This window comes from Pogona vitticeps, chromosome 6, assembly GCF_051106095.1.
Source record: "Pogona vitticeps strain Pit_001003342236 chromosome 6, PviZW2.1, whole genome shotgun sequence".
Taxonomy (NCBI): Eukaryota; Metazoa; Chordata; class Lepidosauria; order Squamata; family Agamidae; genus Pogona; species Pogona vitticeps.
The window spans coordinates 5,511,261-5,535,384 of record NC_135788.1 but is presented as its reverse complement, the minus strand read 5'-3'; the positions used below and the strand labels follow the sequence as shown (position 1 = coordinate 5,535,384).

The 24,124-nt window shown below is 41.7% G+C and overlaps 1 protein-coding gene across 2 annotated transcripts in view; it reads right to left on the bottom strand.

Annotated features, from left to right (window-relative positions):
• OXSR1 (oxidative stress responsive kinase 1) overlaps window positions 1–24,124 on the bottom strand; it is a 98,437-nt gene that overhangs the window by 58,475 nt on the left and 15,838 nt on the right. Inside the window, exons 2-3 of one of the 2 annotated variants that reach the window (XM_073002836.2) lie at window positions 19,422–19,534; window positions 6,850–6,958 (exon numbers count right to left, since the gene is read on the bottom strand). In XM_073002836.2, coding sequence (XP_072858937.2) covers window positions 6,850–6,958; window positions 19,422–19,534 — 222 coding nt within the window. Of the gene's footprint in view, window positions 1–6,849; window positions 6,959–19,378; window positions 19,401–19,421; window positions 19,535–24,124 lie in introns of those variants that run through there. The other variant, XM_073002837.2, reaches the window with a different exon arrangement.

Below are 24,124 nucleotides of genomic sequence, written 5' to 3'. Positions count from 1 at the left end.
ACGGAGGGTTCCGAACACTCTTCAAGGACAGCCCCAAGTAAACACATTGCAGTAGTCAAGAAGCAATGTAACGAAGGCAATGTATCCTGTAAAGGTGGGTTATCTATCTAAAAACAGTGACTCCCTAGCCCCTAAAATTTGGCTGATACCAACTGTTGTTTCTAAAATGCAGCCCAGAAAAATCTGGAACAGACTGCAGTTCCTCAGCACAGAGGAAGATGCAGAAAAATGATCCTGGAAGCCAGGGAGCTCATTATCTGAGATCGACAAAATGTACTAGCATTTATTCTAGTATCTCAGGTTTGAAAAGAGAGACAGAAGGCATGAAATAAGCAGCCATTGCCTGGCAACCTTTCACTTCCCTTCTTTACCTCTCCATCTTTAAATGCTAGGTAAAAGAAGATTTAACAAGATAATTAAGGGAGGTAGGGGAAGGTCAATAAAAAGTTGATTTATGACACATGCTAGAATAGCCTTCTAAGAATGTTAAGTAAGGATTATGCTCTTCCCTCTAGAGACAGGTAATTAAGTTCCTCCAAAGACAGACAGGCTTTGAAGTGGACTCCTGCTAAAAAGGTCGCCAGTTCAGCATTAGAGGATTCGTGACAAAATGGAGCTGCATGAAGGATGCTAAACACTAGGTGTGAACATCAAGAACATCACAAGCCATCAAAGATGGCTGGAGACCAAGACTAGTGACTAAGTAAGGCACTTTGCCAATCAATCCTTCCTTTTCACCAGTGAAATTTTACCACTACGCCGAAAGAGCTGGCACATTGTGAGAGCATTTCTTCCCATAGATAGTCTGCTGCTTTCTAGTTGCCCCCAAAATAAGGACATTTTTAATAAGTGTGTACAGTGGTGCCTTGCTTAGCGATTGCCTCATTTAATGATGTACTCGTTTAGCGATGGGTTTTTTTGAGGAATTTTCCGCATCGTTTAATGATGTTCTCTATGGGCGATTTTTGCTTAGCAATTTCGGGACCTTGCTTCGCTTATTGATGACAGTTTAGGTCCCCCTGTTTCGCTTAACGATGTCCGTTTTCGCTAATTTAAAAGTGTCTTAAAATGTTCAAAAACTGTTTTAAATGCTTGGAATCGTTGGTGCACCTTGTAAACCCTTTGCAAACTTAATTTGGCTTTGTTCTGACTCTTCGTTAATTTTTGGTGAATTTTTTTCTCCCCCATTGGAATGCATTGAACTGTAGGTTTTCTACATAACGTCCAGTATCGCGCGGTATCCAGCGCGGCCACGGTGAGCATCAGCAGCGAGACAGGGGTGCCAGCCTTTTCAATGTGACTGGCCCATTCAGCTCGGCGGGAAGCAGTAGCACCCCGCCCCGCGTCTACGCAGAGCTCATACGTACATGCACACTTGCGCACTAGTGTCCGTCACAGGGAGATGCAGGGGCGGAGCGGAGGTCTGCAGTTGCGCTGCAGCCGTACAATGGTAACAATGAATAGCACCTTTTATTTGGTGTGTGGAAAGTGTGCGGAAGAGGGGGTAGTCTTATACGGCAAGTATATAGCAAACTATATTTTGAGTGGAAATGTTGGGGGGTCGTCTTATACGCCCAGTTGTCTTATACGCCACCAAATACCGTATATTCCAAGAAAATGGGGTGCTAACTGAAGCGACACTGAACAAGGCCCTTTTAATATTCTGCCTTATAGGTATACTAGCACAGAGCATGTAGCCTTCTCCTGGAGGCCCAGTCTACTTCCAAAGTACAGTATATATAGCTATAGAGAGAGAGAGAGCATCACCAAGTTGCCACCCGGTCATTCATCCTGTAGCAAATCAGCACTACACAAAGCAGTGTTATACATGGCGTTACTGTATTACAATGGCTGCCATCTTGTGCTGCTTCAAAACAGATTAGATCGGTGGTTCCCAACCTTGGGTCCTCAGATGTTCTTGAAACTCCCAGAAATCCTGGCCAGCAGAGGTGGTGCTGAAGGCTTCTGGGAGTTTTAGTCCAAGAACATCTGGGGGCCCCAAGGTTGGGGACCACTGGTTTAGACAAATTCACAGACAGTAAGGCTATCAGGATAGCTATACATTTTACTTCCAGTACTGGAGGCACATTATCTCTCAGTAGTCAATGTTGGGGAAGAAAAGAAGCAATGTACTGCTGTGCTCACGGCCTCTTTGTAGACGTTCCAAAGGTATCTGAACGGCCATATATAAATTGCCACATTTTAAATTTGTAAAAGCCTCCCAACGGGGACTTCTAATCCTCTATGGCCACACCGTATTCAATGACCCCTGCACAAAAGTGGATCCTGAATGGGTGCAATACATATGTTGCCACGTGGAATGCAGAGGTGGAAAGAAAACATCCGTAAAAGGGTCATTCTGCCATCGACTCAGCTGATGTGCAGCTGTCAGAAATGCCCCAGGTTCACCCATTCCTACCTCATCTCCTCGTTAAAGCAAATGACAATTTATGACATTTTAACATGTTAAATTACAGTCTGTCTGAAACGCAGCTGGGTTTCTAACTGCACCAGGCCATACGGTCTTTAATTTTTAAAACCATTTTCACCTGGCTTTTAAAACATGATTTAAAATCTATTTTAAAGGTAGATCCCCCACCCCCACCCCACTTTACTTGAACCTCACTTTGAGGGCTCAGGTGGAGGGAAATGTTATTTAGTCAAGCAATGCTTTATCTAACTTGGACTACTGCTAATTACAGTGTGCTGAACCAAGGAGTGAGAAAGGCTCTATGCACTGTAGGTCATATATGAGCATGGTGACACAATCACAATGGAACACCTATGGCTTCATCATTAAGTGTCAATCAAGCCATTGTATTCTAGGAATTTTTCAGTCCATGGTGAACAAATTCAATCAATCAATCAATCAATAGTTTATTTACAGTCCTTAGACCAGTCACATAAGTATAAAACCTTATAAAACCTTAAAATTTCTAACTTTCAGTATTCCATTAGAACATGTTGGCATACATACAACCTGGAACGGCAATCTAATTGGTATTTACTTCCGCAATCGAAGAATTGCTACACAGAACCTCGCAACCCGACAGGTGATCTGGACATCAACATCTGAGAGAAGGAACTCTAGCCTATTTCCCTCTGAACGTCCTGGCAATCTATCTATTAAGGGGGTTATAGTCTCTTTTCGCACTGCTTCATACAATGGGCAGGTGAAGAACATGTGCTGTATGGTCTCGATCTCCCTCAGGTGGCAGGAGCATAACCTTTCAGCAAAAGGGGTATTTTTATACTTCCCTTCTAGTACAGCAGAGGGGAGGGCCAAACACCTTGCCAGAGTAAAGGCTCTTCTAATTCCTTTAATTTCCAAAGATGTTAAGTATTTGGCCGGTACCATACAATTTTTGATGTAAGTCCGTGCTGCCATATTTTGGATGCTAGAAAGGTCTGTTTGGTATTCATTGTCCTCTATTCTTTGTTTAACTATTTGTTTTGCCTGCTCTATTCCAGAGGATATAAGTGCCTGAGGTGAGAGGCCAATTTTCCCCAAGTAGCCCTGGACCGATTTAACCCACTTAGATTGATAGTTATCTTTAAATAATAAGGAAAATAGGCCTTCTGGATTTAACTGTCCCTTTAGCCACATATATATAGATTGAACTCTGATCCAGGCTTCTACTTTAAGGCATCCTGTTTCTAGCCTTATCCTTGCATTTGACACGCATCTTGGGACCTGGAGTATAGTTCTTAAGAATTTGGATTGGACTATTTCTTGTGGTGCGAAGTGAGAACTGGGTGGCCCCATGAATGAGCCGTACAGCAGCTGGGCTAATGCCTTTGCTCTATACAATTTGAGGGCTGCCGGTATGAAGGACCCTCCTTGGGAGAGATGGAATTTTACTATACTATTTGCCGATCTTTCTCCCTGATCAGCCACAAATTTACTATGCTGAAGCCTAGATCCTGAGGCCTGTAATACTACCCCCAGATATTTGAAGCTGTTCACCTGCTCGATACTGTGTCCATTTATTTGCCATGACCTACTCTTGGGTCTCTGTCCAAAGGCGACTATCTTGGTCTTCTGATAGTTAATCGTTAATGATTTATATTCACAGTATGAGGCAAGCTTCTTAAGTGCCCTCCTCAGCCCTATGGGGGTTCTGGATAGAATTACTGTATCATCAGCATAGAGTAAGACTGGCACTGTTCTATCTGTAAGTTTAGGTGAATGGAGATCGGCGGTGTTAAGCCAGCTTGATAAGTCGTTTATGTAAAATATGAATAATGCTGGTGCCAGCAGGCAGCCTTGCCTAACACCTCTGTGCGTTTGCACAGATTCCGTGAGGTGTCCCTGTCTGCTGCACCTGACTCTCAGGTATGTTTCTTCATGTAGAGCCCTGATTAGATATAGAAGTCTTTTGTCTATAGATGAGTTTGATAGATTGTCCCAGAGGTGTGTTCTCGATATAGAATCGAATGCTGATTTAAAGTCCACAAAGGCAGCATAGAGTGATGTTACTCCTTTGGCTGAGTATTTCTCTATAAGATGCTGTATAATTAGGCATTGTTCTATTGTGGATCTCCCTGGCTGAAAGCCTGCTTGTTCTGCCCCAATGATATTTTCTACTTCAAGCCACTCCAGGAGTTTGTCTAGGAGGTGCCTTGCATATAGTTTGCTTATAATATTCAGCAAACTTATTGGCCTGTAGTTGGCTGGATCCTCCCTTTTCCCTTTCTTATAAAATGGGACCACTGTGGCCGTTTTCCATGATATCGGGATTTGGCCTGTGTCATTAATATGGGTGAAGAGAGGTGCTAGAAAAGAGCCCCACCATGTCTTGTTTTCTTTTAGGAGTTCTGGTGGGATGCCATCAAGGCCTGGGGCTTTTCCATTTTTTAACTGATCTATATGAGCTATTATTTCGCCTGGGGTCACCGGGGGCCATTTGGGAGTGCTTCCAAGCATTACTGGAGAAGGGGGTACAATAACATCCTCATACATACTTGTAAAGTGGGATACCCATTTATCTGGTGGAATACAAGAGGATAATGGGTGTTTGGGCTCTGATAGTCTGCCTGAGATTAGTTTCCAGAAAAGGGATGGATTTTTGGCTTTTGCTGCTTCAATCACCTTCCTCCATAGTTCTCTCGTGTGTTCTCTTTTACTGTGATGTATCTGCTGTTTGTATTCTTTCTTATGTACCAGTAGTTTTAGGAGGACCTCTTTTTTGACATGGTCTTCTGCTCTCAGGTATTCCTGGTATGTCTGATTAACTAATTGTTTTGCTGCCTTACAGCTTTGGTTGAACCAAGGTTTGGAACGGTTATATGAATTCTGAAGGTTTCTGCTATATGAGTGGACGAGATGTGGCTGTAATTGTTGTAAGAGAGTTTCATATTTATCTATGGGATTCCAGTGGATTGTCTGGCTTCCTACTGGATTAAGGGCATCAATCAAATTTTTCGAAGTTAAAAGTTGTTTTAAATTTTGTGCCAGTTTAGGTGACCATCTTACTCGGCAACCCACTCTTTCTAGTGCTGTAATTTCAGTATGATATCTTGGTTCTGTGTCTAAATCTCTGACGTTTAGGTGGAAACTTAGATGTAGGGGGAAATGATCCCCCTCCATGTAGGGAAGTACTTGGAGAGTTTTGACCATGGAAAGGAGCCCCCTGCACACCAGGATGTAGTCAATTGTACTAGCTTTAGTTGCTGCCATAAATGTATATTTTCCTGGAGTATCACCTGTGATTGTGCCATTTAAAACTGAGAGGCCCAGTCTGTAGGCAAATTTGTACAGACAGGCCCCGGCATAATTTGCATGTTGGTCCTTAGATGCCCTCTCCTGATTCAGGGTCCCCACATTATCATTTCTTATGTTGGCTATCATCTTAAATTTGGTTCCCAGATAGTCATCATCTGGTCCCATACGGGCGTTTAGATCCCCACCAGTCAGGACCAGAGCATCCGGATGTTCCATGATAAGCTCTCTTACATAGTTTTCAAGGTCTGTCCAGTTTCCTTCTGTTTCAGCTTTTCTGGATGTGGGAGGTAAGTATATGTTAATAATCAATAGGGTTTTCATACTTCCTGTAAGTACTACTGCCATGGCCAGCTGTCTCAGGGGGGGTTTCATCGTAGATTTCACTTTCAGAGCCGTTGATACCAGGATGCTCAGTCCCCCCTTCAGTCTCCCCGGTCCGCGCCCTGGGATTGCCTTTACCATGAAAGAGTTGAAACCATCTAGAATTATATCTTTGTCAGACCAAGTTTCTTGCAGAAGAATGATGTCATATTTGCTACGAAAGAAAGGAGTATCATGGGTTTGGGAGATACATCTGGTCCAACCTGCCACATTCCATGATAAAAGTTCAATTTTAGATGCAGATGTTTGGTTGCTTTCTGGGGCACACCGTGATTCTTGAGTGTCTGGTGCCTCATTTCGCTCCTGAATGTTCAGTTGTTCTGCCTTTGGGGTCATTTCCCCTCTTGTGGCAGAGAGCATTTTAATGGGGTTCCCTTCCTTGTATAACGTTAGCTTCTCCAGAGCAGGCAGGGATACATCTGATGACTGACATCCTCTGTAGGTGAGGGGAGCAACTGGTGTGGGAAAAGGATAATCTTTACGGGCCCAGTCTTTGTTGTTTTGATTTCTTTGTGTCTCTCTGCTAAAGGGATATCTTTCAGCTCTACCCAGGTAGGTAGTCGTTGTTGTGTTTGGAACTGTGGTACATACAGCAATATGTGCAAATTACTACTCATTACTATTTATTTATTTATTTTTAATTCACTTTTACAAAAATTAAACTGCAACTAGTATAACTTCACAAAAGCATGGGTGCGCATGCGCGCACAAAGAAACACATATTCTTAACATTTTATACATACCTCCACTAAGGAGCTTCATCACTAACCAGAGCTCATCTTTCACTACAAAGGAAGTATAGTAGGAGACGATGTTGGGATGATGGCACTGACTCATAGCTTGTATTTCTTTCTAGAGAAAAGGAAAAAGAAAAACAGACTACAATTACATTTCTGCAGAAAACAGGAAGGACGAGTCCCGAATTCAGGGTGCTTATTGGCTGTGTAAAATGAATCAAATAAAGGTAAGAAGGTAAAGAAAAGCAGGACTGATAATCAAAGGAGATATGAAAGGTCAGCTCAAAACCACGAGAGCTGTATCCCTTTAGGCAGCAGACTGGCGACTGCATGTCTGAATGCTCCCCAGTGGGTCAAAGAAAAAGGCTTCCTGCATATAGAAATGTCAGCATGAAGTTCTGATTACTTCTTTTCCTGGACATGCTATCTTTTATTGTGAGCAAACCAAGAGGAAGGGGAGGTGTGTATGAAATGAGTGTGCATAGGCACTGTGTATATACCTGCATATGATAGAGAGGTAGATAGGTAGATAGGTAGACAGACAGACAGACAGACAGACAGACAGACAGACAGACATATAGATACAGTGGGGTCTCGACTTACGAACGGCTCGACATACGAACATTTTGACTTACGAACCGCTCTCATAGGAATATATGGACTCGACTTACAAACTTAGATTCGAGTTACAAACTCTTTTTTTCCTTTTTTTAAAAGCTAAGTCATCTTAGGTTAAAAGGAAAAAAGAAAAAATATCCCCCTCTAGTGGCAGAAGGCGGAATAGCAGCTTCCCATTAGTTTCTATGGACGAAAAGAGCAGATACGGATTAAATGGTTTTCAATGCATTCCTATGGGAAATGCAGATTTGACTTAAGAACTTTTCGACCTGAGAACTGCCTTCCAATACAGATTAAGTTCGTAAGTCGAGACCCCACTGTAGATAGATAGACAGATAGACAGATAGACAGACAGACAGACAGACAATCCAAAATTAAGAAATCTAATTGGGGCTTAGCAAGCGTAGGGGGATCACTGCAGGATCACTTTGATCCCTGCTTACCCCTCCACTTGTTTTTGTCTCTCTTCAGCTTAGTTGCGTGTATAAGACAACCCTCAATTTTTAGTCTAAAAATTTTAGACAAAATTATAGCCTTATACACGGAAAAATATGGTAATATAGTGGCCAAAATCCTATGAGTTATATCTGCTGATGTGAAGCAACTGGTGTAAATCTCACTAGTGAATTGCTATAAGTCAAGAAGTACAATCGTACAACAGCAAATAGCCATGTTAACTACTTAAATTGCAGCAACTCCCCAAATAGGATTTTTGGCCAATATAAAGCTATTCCTATGTGTTATAAATGAAGGAAGGATATTTTTCTATGGTGCTTTAAAAAAAAAAAGCTTAACACTGTTTTATATTGAGAGTTTACCATATTCTGTTCTTTTCTAGGAAACTGATGTCAAAATCTCTAGCAGCCATGAGACTCACAGGACATGTCTGGACTAGTCTCCGGGGATGTATAGTGACTTAAAAGCCTTGCACAAAAAAACTGGAAAATAAAGGAAAAATAAATATCAAAAGGTTTCTTCAATTTTCAAGACTGGGCCTAGGTTGGCAGGAAAAACACAACACGAAAAGTATTATAGCTGCCTCATACCTAGGCTGGAAAAGAAAGAAAGGTGTGATGTATTTTTTTAGGAAAGAAAAGACAATTCACTGTTTGCAATAAGGTTCATCTCATATTTGGTGATGGAAGATACAGAAATGTTTCCGTAAAACAGAGCAGTGAGAGTATGAATCATTAATGAAGAAAATACTGCTTTCCATTATTTCTCCAAGACCGACAGAGACAAGCGCAAGCAGTAAAGCTTTAACAGCACCTTAGACCTCAGTTTGCAGTTTTCTCTCACTAAAGGTTACCCTCCTAGTCACACCACACCTGCAGAAGGACTCAGAAATGTCTACAAGCTGCTAAAATAAAAAGCTCTATTGTCCCTCCCAAACCATGAGGACAGCAATGTGCTCTTGTGGATCTGTGTGAGGTTATCTTGTTATAACTATGTCACGCTGCAAACTACTACAGGAAGTGAGGTTCTGGTCTTTGCATGTATAATCATAATATGTAAAGCCTCTAGTCATTGAGACAGACGCACTGTCGTAAGATCAAATCCATGTGCCGGAGGGAGCTCCCGTCGCTTGTCCCAGCTCCTGCCAACCTAGCAGTTCGAAAGACAGCTGCATTTTCCATGTTCAGCCCTACAGCCAGGGGAACAGCTAGTGTACCCGGCTCAAAATACGTGAGCAACAGATGATTCTTTAGTGATCGAACAGGACTCTACATATAACCCACAGGTGAGTATATGTTGACTAAAATCCTATTGCTTAGAGTCGTAAGTCGGCACTAAAGTAGGCCCACTGAATCAATGGAACTTCTGGAGGAGTTAACTCTCCAAATCTGATTCATTCCGCCTATACTCTACTTTTGACTTACTAGGGCTAAACCAATAGGATTTTAGCCACAGGCTCTTAGTGTTACCCAAGAGTTTACACTGCAGCTAGATCGGCAAAATACTGTACTGAAGGTAAGATTCTTTAAGAAGAAATGGCACCGCGAGTTTTCTCGAAACATTCTCTACACAAAAACTGTTTTGAGAATTAAACAAGGAACTGAAGATGATGAAAGCTTGAAGTGTATTTCTGGAAGCACAGTGACCAAAGCTGATACTACAGAGTTGTGACAATAATAAAAACAATAGTAGCAACTTCAGCAAAAATAAATAAAAAAATGAGCACAACAATCCTGCTTAGCATGTGTAAAGAGCTTTACACATAAACATGGTCTCAGTGGCCTTTGCCATATCCAAGCATTCCACGTAGGGTGTCATTTATTCTGTTCAACTGTGGCTTCCACAGGGTGCTCCCACTGCCATGACATAAAAACATGAGTGTGAGTTGGGGAGCTCTGACGGCATCGTGATAAGAATGAGCGACTATTAACTAGTCTTCTATGTATGGGAGCTGTTCGAAGTCCTCCATGCAGAGCACGATACCATAGTCTCTCGAGACTGAAGGATGCCTATTTTGGAGGCCACAAAGAAGAACAAATACCTTCTAGGTACCTGCTATTCCTATATCATACCCTTGGTGCAGACAGAAAAATGCATAATAAAAGTAGAACACCACTCCCTAGAAGTGGTTGGGACTTTTTTTTGTTTCCTCAGCCCAGATGTTGAGGCTGAGCTATAATAAGAACTAACATCAGCCTGCAGAGTAATTAAGATTGTTCCATTTTAAGCTCCAACGTTACCATTCTAAAGACTGAAGTACGGAAATGGTCTCCCTGTAATGATTTAGATCAGGAGGGAACCTCCAGGATTCCACTTCTTAAGTCTAGGCACACAAATCATTGTCACATGTGATGCATAATTTTGCACAGAACTAGGCACAGCACACATGTCCACACAGCATGAATGAGAAATCCAAGATTCCTTTTGAGAAATTTTAGCTGTCTTGTTTAAGAAGCGCTCTGCCAGCATATGGTGAACAATGTTCATACTAAGCTGTGTGGGCACTCACTCACCTAGAGAGCCATCAGGATTGCGCACGGGCAGCTGTTTGTTTACTTCCTGTTTCGAGTGAAGCTCCACCTACCCTCGCGCACACACAGTGAGGCTCCCATAAAGCTGAACAGAAACTTAGAGGGAACGTTGATAGTGAATCTCAGCACCTCTCTCCCAACCTTTCTTTGCTCCCAAAAATGCGAACAAACCCACCTCCTAATATTGGTCTGTGTTACCAACAAAAACAGGAAGCATTTATTCAGGACTGTGATAAACAGAAACCTGAAGTCATGGGTTAAGATCCATTGAGGAAACTATGCATTTGAAAAGCCTTGGCCCTATCTCTTTGTTTTCCTTTGTAAGCCAGACCGAAACATCACAATATACATAGCAGGATGAAACCCCACTGTTTCAAAAAGCATTTTGGCACACAGGATTGTGGGGAAACAGGGAGCAATGTCTGACACAGCAACCCAGTTTTGGGGTCGGGAGGGCAGGGCAGAGGTGCCTTCCAGTGACAATATTTTCTTTTCCCCTCTCCCTGTCTAACCACCAAGGTGTCCTTGAGTTAACTGCCTGCCTGTCTCCATCCTAAATCTCCCACACTAATCCTCGGTATAGGCAAGCCCCAGCCTTCTAAATTTAAAACATTGCTGCTGTGTATGAAGATGGTATTCATCCATCTAGGAATGCAAGCCTGTGAGTTATAAACATATCCCCAGTGCAAATTGCCATAGGATGACAAAGTGTGAGAGTCAGAGGAGGACTGTGCTAGTTATGGAGTGTATTCTGAGCCTGTGGAAGAATCAAGCGCTTCCAAGATACCTGGTGAACTTTTCTCTCAGGTGAAATCCTTTTAAGGGAATCAGAGGAGAACCCCTGGATCAAAATCTCTGTTCTTTTTAAACCTCTGTATTGCACTACCCGTGTTGCCCCGAATATAAGACAGGGTCTTGTATTCATTTTTGCTCCAAAAAATGCATTAGGGCTTATTTTCAGGGGATGTTTGTTTGTTTGTTTGTTTTTCATGTACAACCATCTACATTTATTCAAAGACAGTCATGTCATCTTCTTCTGGTTGCCCTGGAGGGTAGGGTTTCACTTAAGTAGGGCTTATTTTTGGGGTAGGGCGTATATGACAAGCATTCTGAAAAATCATACTGGGGCTTATTTTCATGTTAGGTCTTATTTTCGGGGAAACAGGGTACATGTTGCTTCTGGCCGGTGGACCTACAGGAGCGCAAGGAAAGCCAACTGAATAGATTGAATGTAACGACCCACCTAGGATTTTCACACGCAAATTCAGGATTAACAGTAAACTTTAAAAGTGCACCATGAGAAATGCCAATACATAGGGGCTGTGACCTTCAATATGGGGGCAGTGTCACTGTTGTGGATAATGGGTGTAATTTGAGGTCAGAAAGGTTAATATCCCCTTTTAATCCCCTTTCTTCTTCAATTCTGGTCTGAAGGGGAAAGGGAGAGGAAGCCTTTCTTGAACCAGGAACTGGGGATAGCTACAGGAATTTCTTCAACATAATCCTTTCTCCCTTCCCTTCCAAATCACAAAATATGATTCTATCCCGTAGCAGTAGATTTCCTGCATCAGAAGGGGCTTGGACTACATGATTGTTAGGTAACCTTCTCAAATCTACAAGGATCTCTTCTCTCTTCCATCATCCACCTTCCTGACAGGAAAGCACTCAGCATCTGCTTGCAAGTATAACATAAGAACCTTTCACACCTCCTCCCTCTGCTCCACAAGGGCAGAAGGAAGAATGAAGTCAGCCATGCTCTCAGCTGGCGTCGACTAAAGCCGTAGTTGATCTGCTTATTAAAGTTTAATATGCAGCACATCAACTACAGCTCCAGTTGATTAACGGTTAGGGATATAAGTTACAGGAGCACCTGTTCCTCTTTTGGGCTACTTTTACTCTGAGTATTAAGGTAACTGGCATTTTTTTTTTAAAAAAAGGATTAATCCTGAAGTTTTTCGTTCTAAAGGAAAGAATGGTACTTTCAGTTAAACTGAACTGCAAATTCTGTTAATGCCACTGTACTTTTTATTAGTAAATGTGTATTAATTCTCTCACTTCCTACAACACCTCAAAAAGGCACAGAGGCTTATGCAATATGTGAAACATGTCCTATAGAAACCATTTTCATTTTAAGGCAGCAGACGGTTATTCTTATTAATTGGCCAAAAGCCTCACTGAAAGTACTGCTAAATGCAAGGAAAGACCATTGCATAGATTCTCAAAAACCTAAAAACCGCAATTTCTTGAGCAGGTACTTCTATTTCAAGTGGGCCTTTAAACCCAAGGCATTACACCAGTGCTGATCAACCTGACAAGATACTTTGGCTTTAGAATGTGAAACAGTCTTTCATCAATACCACCAACAGCCACTTATAGGGACAATTAACTCCAGAAAAGATAGTCTTGTTATCTTTGTCCACTATCATTAGAAGTTTGAGTGGCCCTACTAAAAACGCAAGGAAGAACATGAAAACATGAAGAGACCAGACTGAAATGTCGTTTCCTCCCTCTCCAGTAAGACTCCCTAAATGCAGTGCATTTTTTAAAAGCTCTTTTTCTCTCTCTCTCTTTAGACTAGTTTGACCACCTCACTATTCTATGCTCTGCTCCTGTTCCAACCACCCTCAATCCCAGGTAGAAGGCCCAGGGCTTTGATGCTGCACACAAAAAATAGGATTTTGTTGCTTAGAGACAGGCTGGAATGCATTGCATGGATTCCCCCCTTAATCAGCCCCTAGATCAGCGTTAATCAGCCCCTTGGTCAGCATGACACAGCAGGTTGCGTTAAGAGCAGCTCCCACCATGGAGAGAGGCACCCATGAAAAGCCAGGGTGGTTTTTTAAAATGGCGCCAATCCAATCCCTCCTAATTCATCTCTTTTTCCTAAATTCACTTGCTTGTTCTGTTAAAGTCCCCCCTCCCTCACAAGAAACCAATCCTGGGTAATTAAACAGAATGTGTTATCTGCATACATCTGCATATAAGTAAAACTGTTAAGGGAAAAGCATGCTGTTTTCAGAAACACTTTGCAACATAAGCTGTTTGGAAAGAGCCATTATTTTTGGTGTATTTAATCAAAAGATGATTCCTTGATGACTGGAACCTGTTACCTTGATTTTTAAAGCTCTGCTCTTGTTACCTAATGAATCACAGGAGCCTTTTCAAGTAAAACCTTTCAAACCAATGTAACCAATCAGCTAAATGCGGCAACTGTAATGAAAACTATTTAGCCACACAAGATGGCTTCTATGGTACAATCCATTAAGAAAACTGCATCTGAAAGAGTTCCGATCAGATTCCTACTTATCCTTAGACTTGACAAACCAAGGTGCACTAGGCCAGTGGTTCTTAACCTTTGTTACTTGGATGTTTTTGAACTGCAACTCCCAGAAACCTCAGCCAGCACAGTTGATGGTGAAGGCTTCTGGGAGTTGCAGTCCAAAACTCCTGAGTAACCCAAGGTTAAGAACCAGTGCACTAGGCAATGCAGAGTGGGAGCCTTTGATTTCCCAGTATGTACTATGGGAATAAGAATGACTGAAGATCCTAAATGTTTGCAAAAATTAATGGACTAACTCTACTAGGGCTTTCAAGCTAAGTGGTTTATATAAGGAGTGATTTTACCAGTTCTACTTCCCTGGTGAGTTTCCATGTCTGATCAGGATTTGAACTCAGGCCTAAGTCAATCACTCTATCCACTGCACCAGATAGGGCTCCTGAAGGAAGAATAGTTAACTTCTTTTCATTTGATCTGGATTCCTGCACTGAGCAGGGGGTTGGACTCGATGGCCTTCTAGAGCCCCTTCCACCTCAATGATTCCATGAAACCTGGAACATTTGTTTCTTTTATTTCAGATATTCAGTGGTGACTCAGCAATTGGAGATTCGGCACATGATTTTTTGGTATCATGTGTGCTGTGGATCAAGGCCAGTGCTTGAAACAAACTGCCAGTCCCCTTTCAATCCAATCTTGCAAAAGAAGCATTTTTTTAAAAAAAACATGCACTCCAGTTTGCTTAATCCAGATTAGTTGCTCTTCTACATCTTTTAATTATTCTCTCTGGGACAAAGCTGGGGCTTGTGAACAAATATAGTTTCTCCACTTTTCAGATGCCAAGAGAAATTAAAACGGCCAATGCACTTTAGCAATTGCTCATATGAAAGCAGAAAGCCATTCTTTTCATGAGGAAAAATAAAAGATAGAATCTTATATAGGGCTGCTGGAGAGGGGGGGAAGAAAATTTCTCTGGGTAGCTGTCAAACCTGCAGTTCAATGCATTCCAATGGGGGAGAAAAAAATTCACCAAAAATTAACAAAGAGTCAGAACAAAGCCAAATTAAGTTTGCAAAAGGTTTACAAGGTGCACTAACGATTCCAAGCATTCAAAAGAGTTTTTGAACATTTTAAGACACTTTTAAATTAGCGAAAACAGACATCGTTAAGCGAAACAGGGGGACCTAAACTGTCATCGTTAAGCGAAGCAAGGTCCCGAAATCGCTAAGTGAAAATCGCCCATAGAGAACATCGTTAAACGATGCGAAAAATTCCTCAAAAAACCCCATCGCTAAGCGAATACATCATTAAACGAGGCAATCGCTAAGCGAGGCACCACTGTAATTGAGTTGGAAGGGGCTACGGAGGCATCAAGTCCAAACCGCTGCTCAACACAGGAATACAATTCAAAGCAGATCTGACAGAGGGTTATCCAGTTTCCTCCTGAATGCTTCCAGTGTTGGAACACTCACCACCTCCCATAGTAATTGGTTCCACTGTTGTACTGCTCTAACAGTTAGGAGGTTTTCCTGATTTTCAACCGAAATCTGGCTTCCTTTAACTTGAGCCCATGATTGCATGTCCTGCACTCTGGGATGATCAAGAACAGATCCTGCCCCTCCTCTGTATATCTTTCAAGTATCTGAGGCGTGCCTTCCTATCTCCCCTCAGTTTTCTTTTCTCAAGGCCCAGTTCTTTCAGTCTTTCCTCCTAGGTCTTGGTTTCCAATCTTCTTGCTCTCCTCTAACTTGCTACAGTTTGCAGGTATCCTTCTTGTAGTCCAAAAGAGTATTTTTTCCAAGTTCTAGCCTCTGAAAGCCAGGGACACAGGAAACAAACAGGAAAAGTGTCACTGCTTTACATGCCTCTTCCCCTGAGCTTCCAAAAAGAATCTGTCTGCCCATAACAGAGAGACTGAACCAGATGCAACCTTTGGCTTCTGTGTTTTAAGACCCTCAGCTTGTTTGGTGTTACCAACTTTACCAGTATCAGATGAAGGCCTGATTGGAGACAACAAACCAGCAAAGCATTACGGATGGAAAAATTCCCCTGCTCCTGACCTTGGAAGGATAACACCAAGATGACATATTAGAACTCAAAACTTGTTTATTGTGTTTAAGTCACGGGGTGGAGGGAGGGAAGTATGAGTTCCCTTCCACAATGAAAAGCCCAGTGAAGAAAGAGTGGACAAACATGGGTCACCTAACTGGAAACCTTTGTGAATAAGAAAAACAGAATGTCCCCATTCATTAGCTAATAAAACATGAGATATTTCTGAGGAACAGTCAACTGGAGATTAAGATACTGAATTAGAAGGCATTTTATCTTTGTTTTCTCCAAAGCAGAGCTTTCTGAATGGTCCTTTGAGCCCTACACTGGCATATATTCAAATTCCAATAATATGTGTGACTACTTGAGCAAGAAAGGAAGAGGCTTGAGGAAAGAATGGTGGAAGACACAAGTAAAGCATTCGAACACGTTGGCCTGTCTACTCCATCCCATTTACCAGATGGCAGAGAGGCTGTGATGCCAAGCACACTCCTGCTTGTCTTCACCTGCTTTTAACTCCCCATCAGTTCCCACAAAGACTTCGCTAAAACCATTTCTGCTTGACCTAGTTTGTCAATAAACTTAATAGCTTTTAAAGTTAGGGCAATTTTTCCCTCTCTTTTTCTGCACTCTTCAAGTATACGGCTGCAGACAAAAGCAGAACAAGATGGTTGCCCCAATGCTAGCTATAAATCTTATGGGACGCTAAAATTTAAGTCAAGGTGTATCTAAATGATCTGCACTTGAACAAATAAAGGTAGTGATCAACCCACCCCAAGATGGAGTTACAGAGTTCTATTACTGTTGGCACCACTCAACAGAACTGTCTCAGCTGCTATGATGGCCCTAGGAGTCTGAGAGCATCAGGGTTGGGCCCTGGTGGGATTCTGGAAGACGGCTGGAAGACGGAGGTGGTGGTTTCTTGCAGCTCCTGAGGTTACGACATGAAGTAACAGATTTAAATTACAGGAAAGGAGCTTTCAATACAAAATCAGAACCTCGTAAATGAGAGCTGTTTGGCAATGGAATCGACTGCCTCATAGAATTCTCCAGCGTTGCAGGTGTTTAAATAGAAGTTGGATGTCCAGCTGCTTGGCAGGGGGTTGGACTCAATGACTTCCAATGACCAATGATGTCTTCCAGCCCTAATTTACTATGACTTGCCCCCAAACTGATTTCATGAACTTGACGCCAAAGAGCTGCACCCCAGCAAACATCATGCAAAAGGACCAAGACAACGCTGCCCGGAGGGTATTTATTCTTGCCCAATCCCAGTGCAAGCCTACCATGAAATTTCGATGTGACTTGAAGAAAATGTTTTAAATGTTTCAGATCTTTTATCTTGATGTGTTTTTAAGCTTTGTGTTACTGCCTACTTGTATTTTATTGTTTCTATTCTTTATGTTAAATGGTATTTGATAGGTTGTATACATGAGTTGTAAAACACCCCCCCCCAGAGTGGCCTCAACCAGATAGGCGGTATGTAGGTAGGTAGGTTAAAATAAAATAAAATAAAATAAAATGCTGAAATCACAAAAGGCAGCCAGCACAAAGAAGAGCATGAAGGACACAGAAAAGGAAGCATGCCCTCAGAAACTGAAGCTGCCACGCATGCATTATTTACATCCATCAGAGAGAGTCCTAAAGAGAAATAATCCACCCACTTAATAATAATAATAATAATAATAATAATAATAATAATAATAATAATAATAATAATAATAATAATAATAATAATAATAATAATAATAATAATAATAATAATAATGGTGATGGTGATGGTGATGGTGACGGTGATGGTGATAATAATAATAATAATAATAATAATAATAATAATAATAATAATAATAATAATAATAATAATAATAATAATAATAATAATAATAATAATAATAATAATAATAATAGTAATAATAATAAATATTTTATTAGTCATTGACCAGCAAAAGTAAGGAATATTGTTTAAATTAGGAAACACAAAATCAATCTAAAAACACTAAAAACATCTATTAACATATATATAAAACAACATTCATACATCTTATTAGATATCTCCTGCCTCCCTATCATAGACCTATCTATTGTAGCTTGCATAGAATGACAGAATTGTTACTCTGAAGGTTACAGAGCCTGTGTGATCACTAAGGCCTCTACAAGTATACACCAATTTACAGATACTATAGCTGCGCTTCGGGTGGAACCTTTCCTTCACGGATTTTGATTGCAGCAGCACAGAATTTAGCTACTTTTGTCAGCATATTTGAATTTTGGTTTAGCCCAGTATATCTGCCAGGACATCGCCCTGTCAGCAAAAGCAGTGTGTAATGTGCCTCTGATCGTCCAGGAAATGCCCTTATATAAGGGTTAACAAGGACTTCTCGATTGCCAGAATAAAAAGCACAATGAAGTTAACACATAGGAGATAGTTTCAATCTCACCAGAGTTACAGGGGCATATACGCTGAGTGTTAAGGGGTGTTGTTATACTTCCCTTCCTGGACTGCTAATGGAAGTGCATTGAGGAAGACCAGAGTAAGAGCTTTGCATTGTTTAGGTGTTAAGGGTAAGTAAAGATATTTAGCCGACTTGGGTGGGAGCAGTGCATTGTCAAGTATAAGCCTATTTATGATAATACCAAGGTTCTGCTGCCTTTCTTAACGTATCCCATTTGTTGGATACATTCTACTCAATAGACGTATCTGTTGATTTTATGGTATATTGCTCTCTTCCATGGTGAACCCACTTTGTCGAAGTATAAAGACGAGCATGGGGTGTCTCTAAACACCCAGAGAAGAGCTGATTAGAAAAGCAGAATCCTAGAATGACCTTCCAGGTCCAAATCTCAATTCATGGCATGTACCAAGAAAAGAAGATACCAAAACCTGAGGGAACACAGCTATGCCATCAACAAGGTGACAAAACTCAAAACTAATCTGTTTTCTTCGTGAACCAGAAGCAGATTTTGAATCACTGTTTGAGAGCTTCCATCTAATCTGAGAAAAACCCTTAGAAAACATCAGATTACCATTTTAAAAGGAAGTGTCATCATAAGAAATGAACAAAACCTAAAGGTGTGGTATATTCACTGCCCCTCCACACCCCAAGAATGAATCAAAAGAACTAAATTTAGAGCATTCCTGTTACAAACAGGGCACTGGTTTGTCATTTTAACTGGTATAAGTGAGAGACACCCCCCCTAAAGGAAGCCACAGGCTTGAGTTTGCAAGAGCTGTTCAGGACATGATATTTTGTAGACTGCAAATTCATAGAGGTTGCCCTAGGTCAGAGGCGACCTGGTGGCACATAACAAGAACACCTGAGATAAGGTAGGATATATATACCTACCAAATAAATAAAACATATTGATTTTTCTAATCAAGTGTCCTTTCCCTATATAAATCAAGGGAGAACTTCTGCCCACTGGAAAATCTTCAAAAAAGAAAAGAAAACCCCCACCAAATTTTAAATGGGACTGTTTTTCAAACTTTGTTTACCTCCACGGTGCCTTGAAACTTTAGTCTTTAAACAAAAAGATCCAATGTAACTACTAAGAATCTTACAAGTGCCTACACAGATTAAAAACTCAGCCTAGAGCCACAGTGACTTACAGACTAGTCTACACAAAGGAGAACATGGATGGAATTTCTATACCAAAAGCTCGTCCATGCTGGTCTGACACTTCTCAAGGTTGATCCGCTTAATTGCCACCTTCTCTTTCTTCGGACTACAATAGGCCGCTTGGACGACAGCTGTGGCTCCACTTCCTGAGAAAGAAAGGGGGGGAGAGTTATCAAGTTAAGGAGAAGTGTTTGGTATATTGGGTAATTTATCTCTGCAAAGAATGATATGAAACGTTGAGATCAGTTACAGTTAGGCGTCCTTCGGTCTTGGGAGACTATGGGAACGTGCTCTAAATAGAGGTCTTGGAACAGCGTCTAGTGTGGCTGAGAAGGCCAATTCGAGAATGACCATCCCTTCCACACCGAAGACAAACACAGTCTGTCCCCTGTCCAGCTCCCTGGTTTTGCTGGTTTCGGGACTGCCTCTTGGCCTCGGCCTGCTGGACAAGGGTGTCTTCAAATTGGGAGAGGCCATGATGCACCGCCTCCTCCAGGCTGAATGCTCAGAGGTCAAGGTTTCCCATCTGTTGAGGTCCAGTCCTAAGGCCTTCAGATGAAGCATTAAGATCATTCATTTATTATTTTCTGGAACTGATCTGTCTAGGGGAAAAATTAAAAAGACACACAATACTACCTCCAAGCACTGCAGCTTTTTCCTACATACCACTTGTGAGTTGAGGCCTGATCCATTTTTGACGGTACTTTGCAGGTGGAAGGTATATTTATACACACAAACTGTTAAACAGATGCCACAATGTTTTATACTTAAGCAACAACAAAGTCAATAAAAGCATGGATCAATCAGACAGAATCCCCTTCAACCTCGAAAAACCTTCTCAAATAATCATCACCTTAGAACTGCAGAGCTGGAAGGGACCCTAAATAAAACCACTTTCAACCAGCATTTAAAAGGCAGAAAGAAGGAGACAGGCTTTTCTATGGGAAAAGCTGCAAAGTCTCTGGCCTTTAGCTGAAAAGGACTAATTGCTCTCTTCCTCCCCACCCCCACTCCCAATACATCCACACCACCTCCAGGAAAGCCTCTGTACACAGTACAGGCCTACCTCAGTTTACTAAATCATCCTCTGGGACATTACATCATGTGAAAAATTCATAAACCGGAATGCGGGCTGCCGCAGCAATGGTGGCAGCGCTACAAACCTCCAGGCGCGTGGAAACTTCCTTCGCAAAGCGAAAGAAACAAACAAAAAAGTAAAACGAGGCATTATTCTGAATGGATTTCCGTTTGTAAACCGGAAATTACGTAAACCAAGGCATATGTAAACTGAGGTACTACTGTACAGGTAGATTTATAGTGGACAGATGGGGCTCATTTGGCCATGCCTAGCCATCAGGCATGGTCAGATGTTGGACTAAGATATACGAGTTGATTTCTGGGTCATTTCCAATGGATTAGAAGACATATCTTCCCAATTCTCCGTGGTTCAAAAACATCAACAAAAAGTTCCTTTTCATGCATTCAGGGAATAGTGGGGTGTGGAAAAGAGACCTCCTCCAGATATACAAGAAAATATTTGCTGATGAGCCCAACATAACTCAAGGAGGTCAGGACCATCTGTTGAGTAAGCCAATTTCAGCCTCATGTCTGCACCAAGTGGCGATACAATCCATCCTCAAGCGGACAACAAGAAGACACATGCAGTAAAGTACTGTATGTAATTCACAGATGCACAGGGCAGTCTCCTTTCTCAACGGGTATTTCAGTCTTTTAAGAGATCTTCACTTTTTAAACTTGATTTATCATGGCACTCAGAAATGAGAAATGAGTAGCTTTGGCAGAGTTTCAGAATGAACCACCAGTAGAAGATAGTAAGTGAGCCAACAATGAAAAAACGCAGTAGGGTGGTTCCTTAATATCTTCCTAGTCTACACGTTCACTAGATGGTTAACTGTCAAACAGATAAACTGGTTTATTTATCTGTTTTTCATACCACCAATATTCACCGTTCCCTGATTACCTAAGGCTATTGAGAACATAGATGAGAAAACAACTCTACCAAGAGATGATGATAAGGACAATAAGGTAACCCTAACCCTGCACTATGATGAGGAATGCAGGACACTTATGATTCCTCCAGGCTGAACTTAGGTGATTTCCAGGCTGCCCAAGAAAAATGTTAATAAAAGGCATAGCTGCAATTCCTGAAATGACCGTTGCTGTGGAATTTAAATCATAAAATTCCTTGGAAGGAGCAGAGTCAGTGGGGGTGGGTGAGATGGAAGAACCAGAGCAAAATTAAAGATTCTAATAGATACAGCAAAACAAATCCAGCATTAAAAATGAACACTGAGAGGAAGGAAAAATTGTCTCAATCCAACAGCCTCTATAAGGGCTGAACTATAAATCTCATCATTTCTAGAAAGTACTGTACTGTATTCTGACACACCTGAAGGGCACCAGGCTGAGAAAGCCTGGGGTAAGCCAATGGAGCCTGTGTGACTCAGAAAGCAAGCCATACATCCCCCTTTCTTTACAAAGCTAAGGAGATTCTTTGCAATAGCGTGGCCGAAAGAGTAAATCACTTGCGCAGCTGAAGTTAAATCCATAAACAGAATTCTCTTGGTGGAAGACCACCTGGGAACGCTATCAAGCTGCGCAGCACTCCACAGACAGAAAAGAAAGCAAGTGCCATCTGTACGTAAATAGGCATACATACACACACACACACACACACACACACACACACACACACACAGAGAGAGAGAGAGAGAGAGAGAGAGAGAGAGAGAGAGAGAGAGTGTTACAATTAGAAAGTCCTGCAAATCTGTGCACTCCATGCGCATCAGTCATTAGAAGGAACACCCACTACATTAAATTAAAATAAATAAATTAAATAGAAATATAAATAGAAGTCTTTACAGTGGGGTCTCTACTTAAGAACTTAATCCGTATTGGAAGGTGGTTCTCAAGTTGAAAAGTTCTTATGTTGAATCTGCATTTCCCATAGGAATGCATTTAAAACCATTTAATCCGTATCTGCTCTTTTCCGTTCATAGAAACTACAGTATTCCATATCTGAAAATGTTCCTAGATTCTTTCGGAGAGGCACAGAAGCAGAACTTACAGATCTAGGAATGAGGAAATAACTTAAAGCCAAGGCATGGCCACTGGTCCCATCACTTTCTGGCAAATAGAAGGGGAAGATATGGAGGCAGTGACAGATCTTACTTTCTTGGGCTCCATGATCACTGCAGATGGTAACAGCAGCCACAAAATTAAAAAATGCCTGCTTCTTAGGAGGAAAGCGATGACAAACCTAAACAGTATCTTAAAAAGCAGAGACCTCACCTTGCCGACAAAGGTCCGAATAGTCAAAGCTATGGTTTTTCCAGTAGCAATGTATGGAAGTGAGAGCTGAACCAATTGCTGACAAATTGATGCTTTTGAATTGTGGTGCTGGAGGAGACTCTTGAGAATCCCCTGGACTGCAAGGAGAACAAACCTATCCATTCTGAAGGAAATCAACCCTGAGTGCTCCCTGGAAGGGCAGATCCTGAAGCTGAGGCTCCAATACTTTGGCCATCTCATGAGAAGAGAAGACTCCCTGGAAAAGACCCTGATGTTGGGAAAGTGTGAAGGCAAGAGGAGAAGGGGACAACAGAGGACGAGATGGTTGGACAGTGTCACCGAAGCGACCAACATGAATTTGACACAACTCCAGGAGGCAGTGGAAAACAGGAGGGCCTGGCGTGCTCTGGTCCATGGGGTCATGAAGAGTCGGACATGACTAAACAACTAAAGAATAACAACATCAAGGTAGGAGGTGATGCCCATTTTTCTGCATACAAACTAGGGTAGAACTAGGCCCAATGGTAATCTCAGTTAAATTTTTGTCTTGTCATGGAGAAGAAATTTGTGTTTCTCTATTTTAAAAAGTTCCATTCTGCATCTACAGCAATGGAAAAAAGGGCCTCTTGCCTCCAAAATCTGTACATTTCCAACTCCTGTGCTGCATTTTAGTGAAGAAACAAGATGTGTTCAAGACAAGGGCTGTAGGGGAAATGCATAATTTTAAAAGGCACTTTTTTAAGCAGGAGAAGAACCAGTCTTGCAACTCAGGAGGGAACCTGGGAAGAATTTGGTGGAGCCATTCTGAGAAACACACCAAAAAAAGGGAACTGAGAGATTTTCACATCTCTATTTCAGGGTTTACCTCGGCCAAAGGAAAGCCCAAGGATCATAAGCTGAAAAAGCTTCCTGTGGCCAAATAATGGTCTTACCACCACCTTATCCACCTTCAGAAAATATTCCTTCTCCTTTACCCTCTGCTACTACAGCGGCTCTCCCAGAAAAAAAGACACAAACTACAACCCCCTTTTTCTACTCTTTTAAAAAGCCTCCCCTTTGAAACGCACACGACATTACTGTACAGACATTTCTGCTGAATACAGAACAAAGCCTGGCCTGCATTCTGGAGAAATTCACATTTTAAAAGGCCAATTTTTCAGCAGGGGAAGAACCAGTCTCGCATCTCAGGACGGAATCCAGAGCTGACAAGGCATGAATGAAGACAGGCCACTTTCATGATTCTGAAAGATGACACAGGTACAAAAAAAAAATACCCTGCTTTTCTTGCCAGCCCAGTCTCGTGCTCCCCCTTCAGCTCCTCAGGCTGGGGACAGATAGAAATGGAGAGTGACAGGTGTCTTGTGAATCTTGCCACTTTTGTTTATTTACTTGGAACATTATCAACTTTTTCAAATTAGATTTGC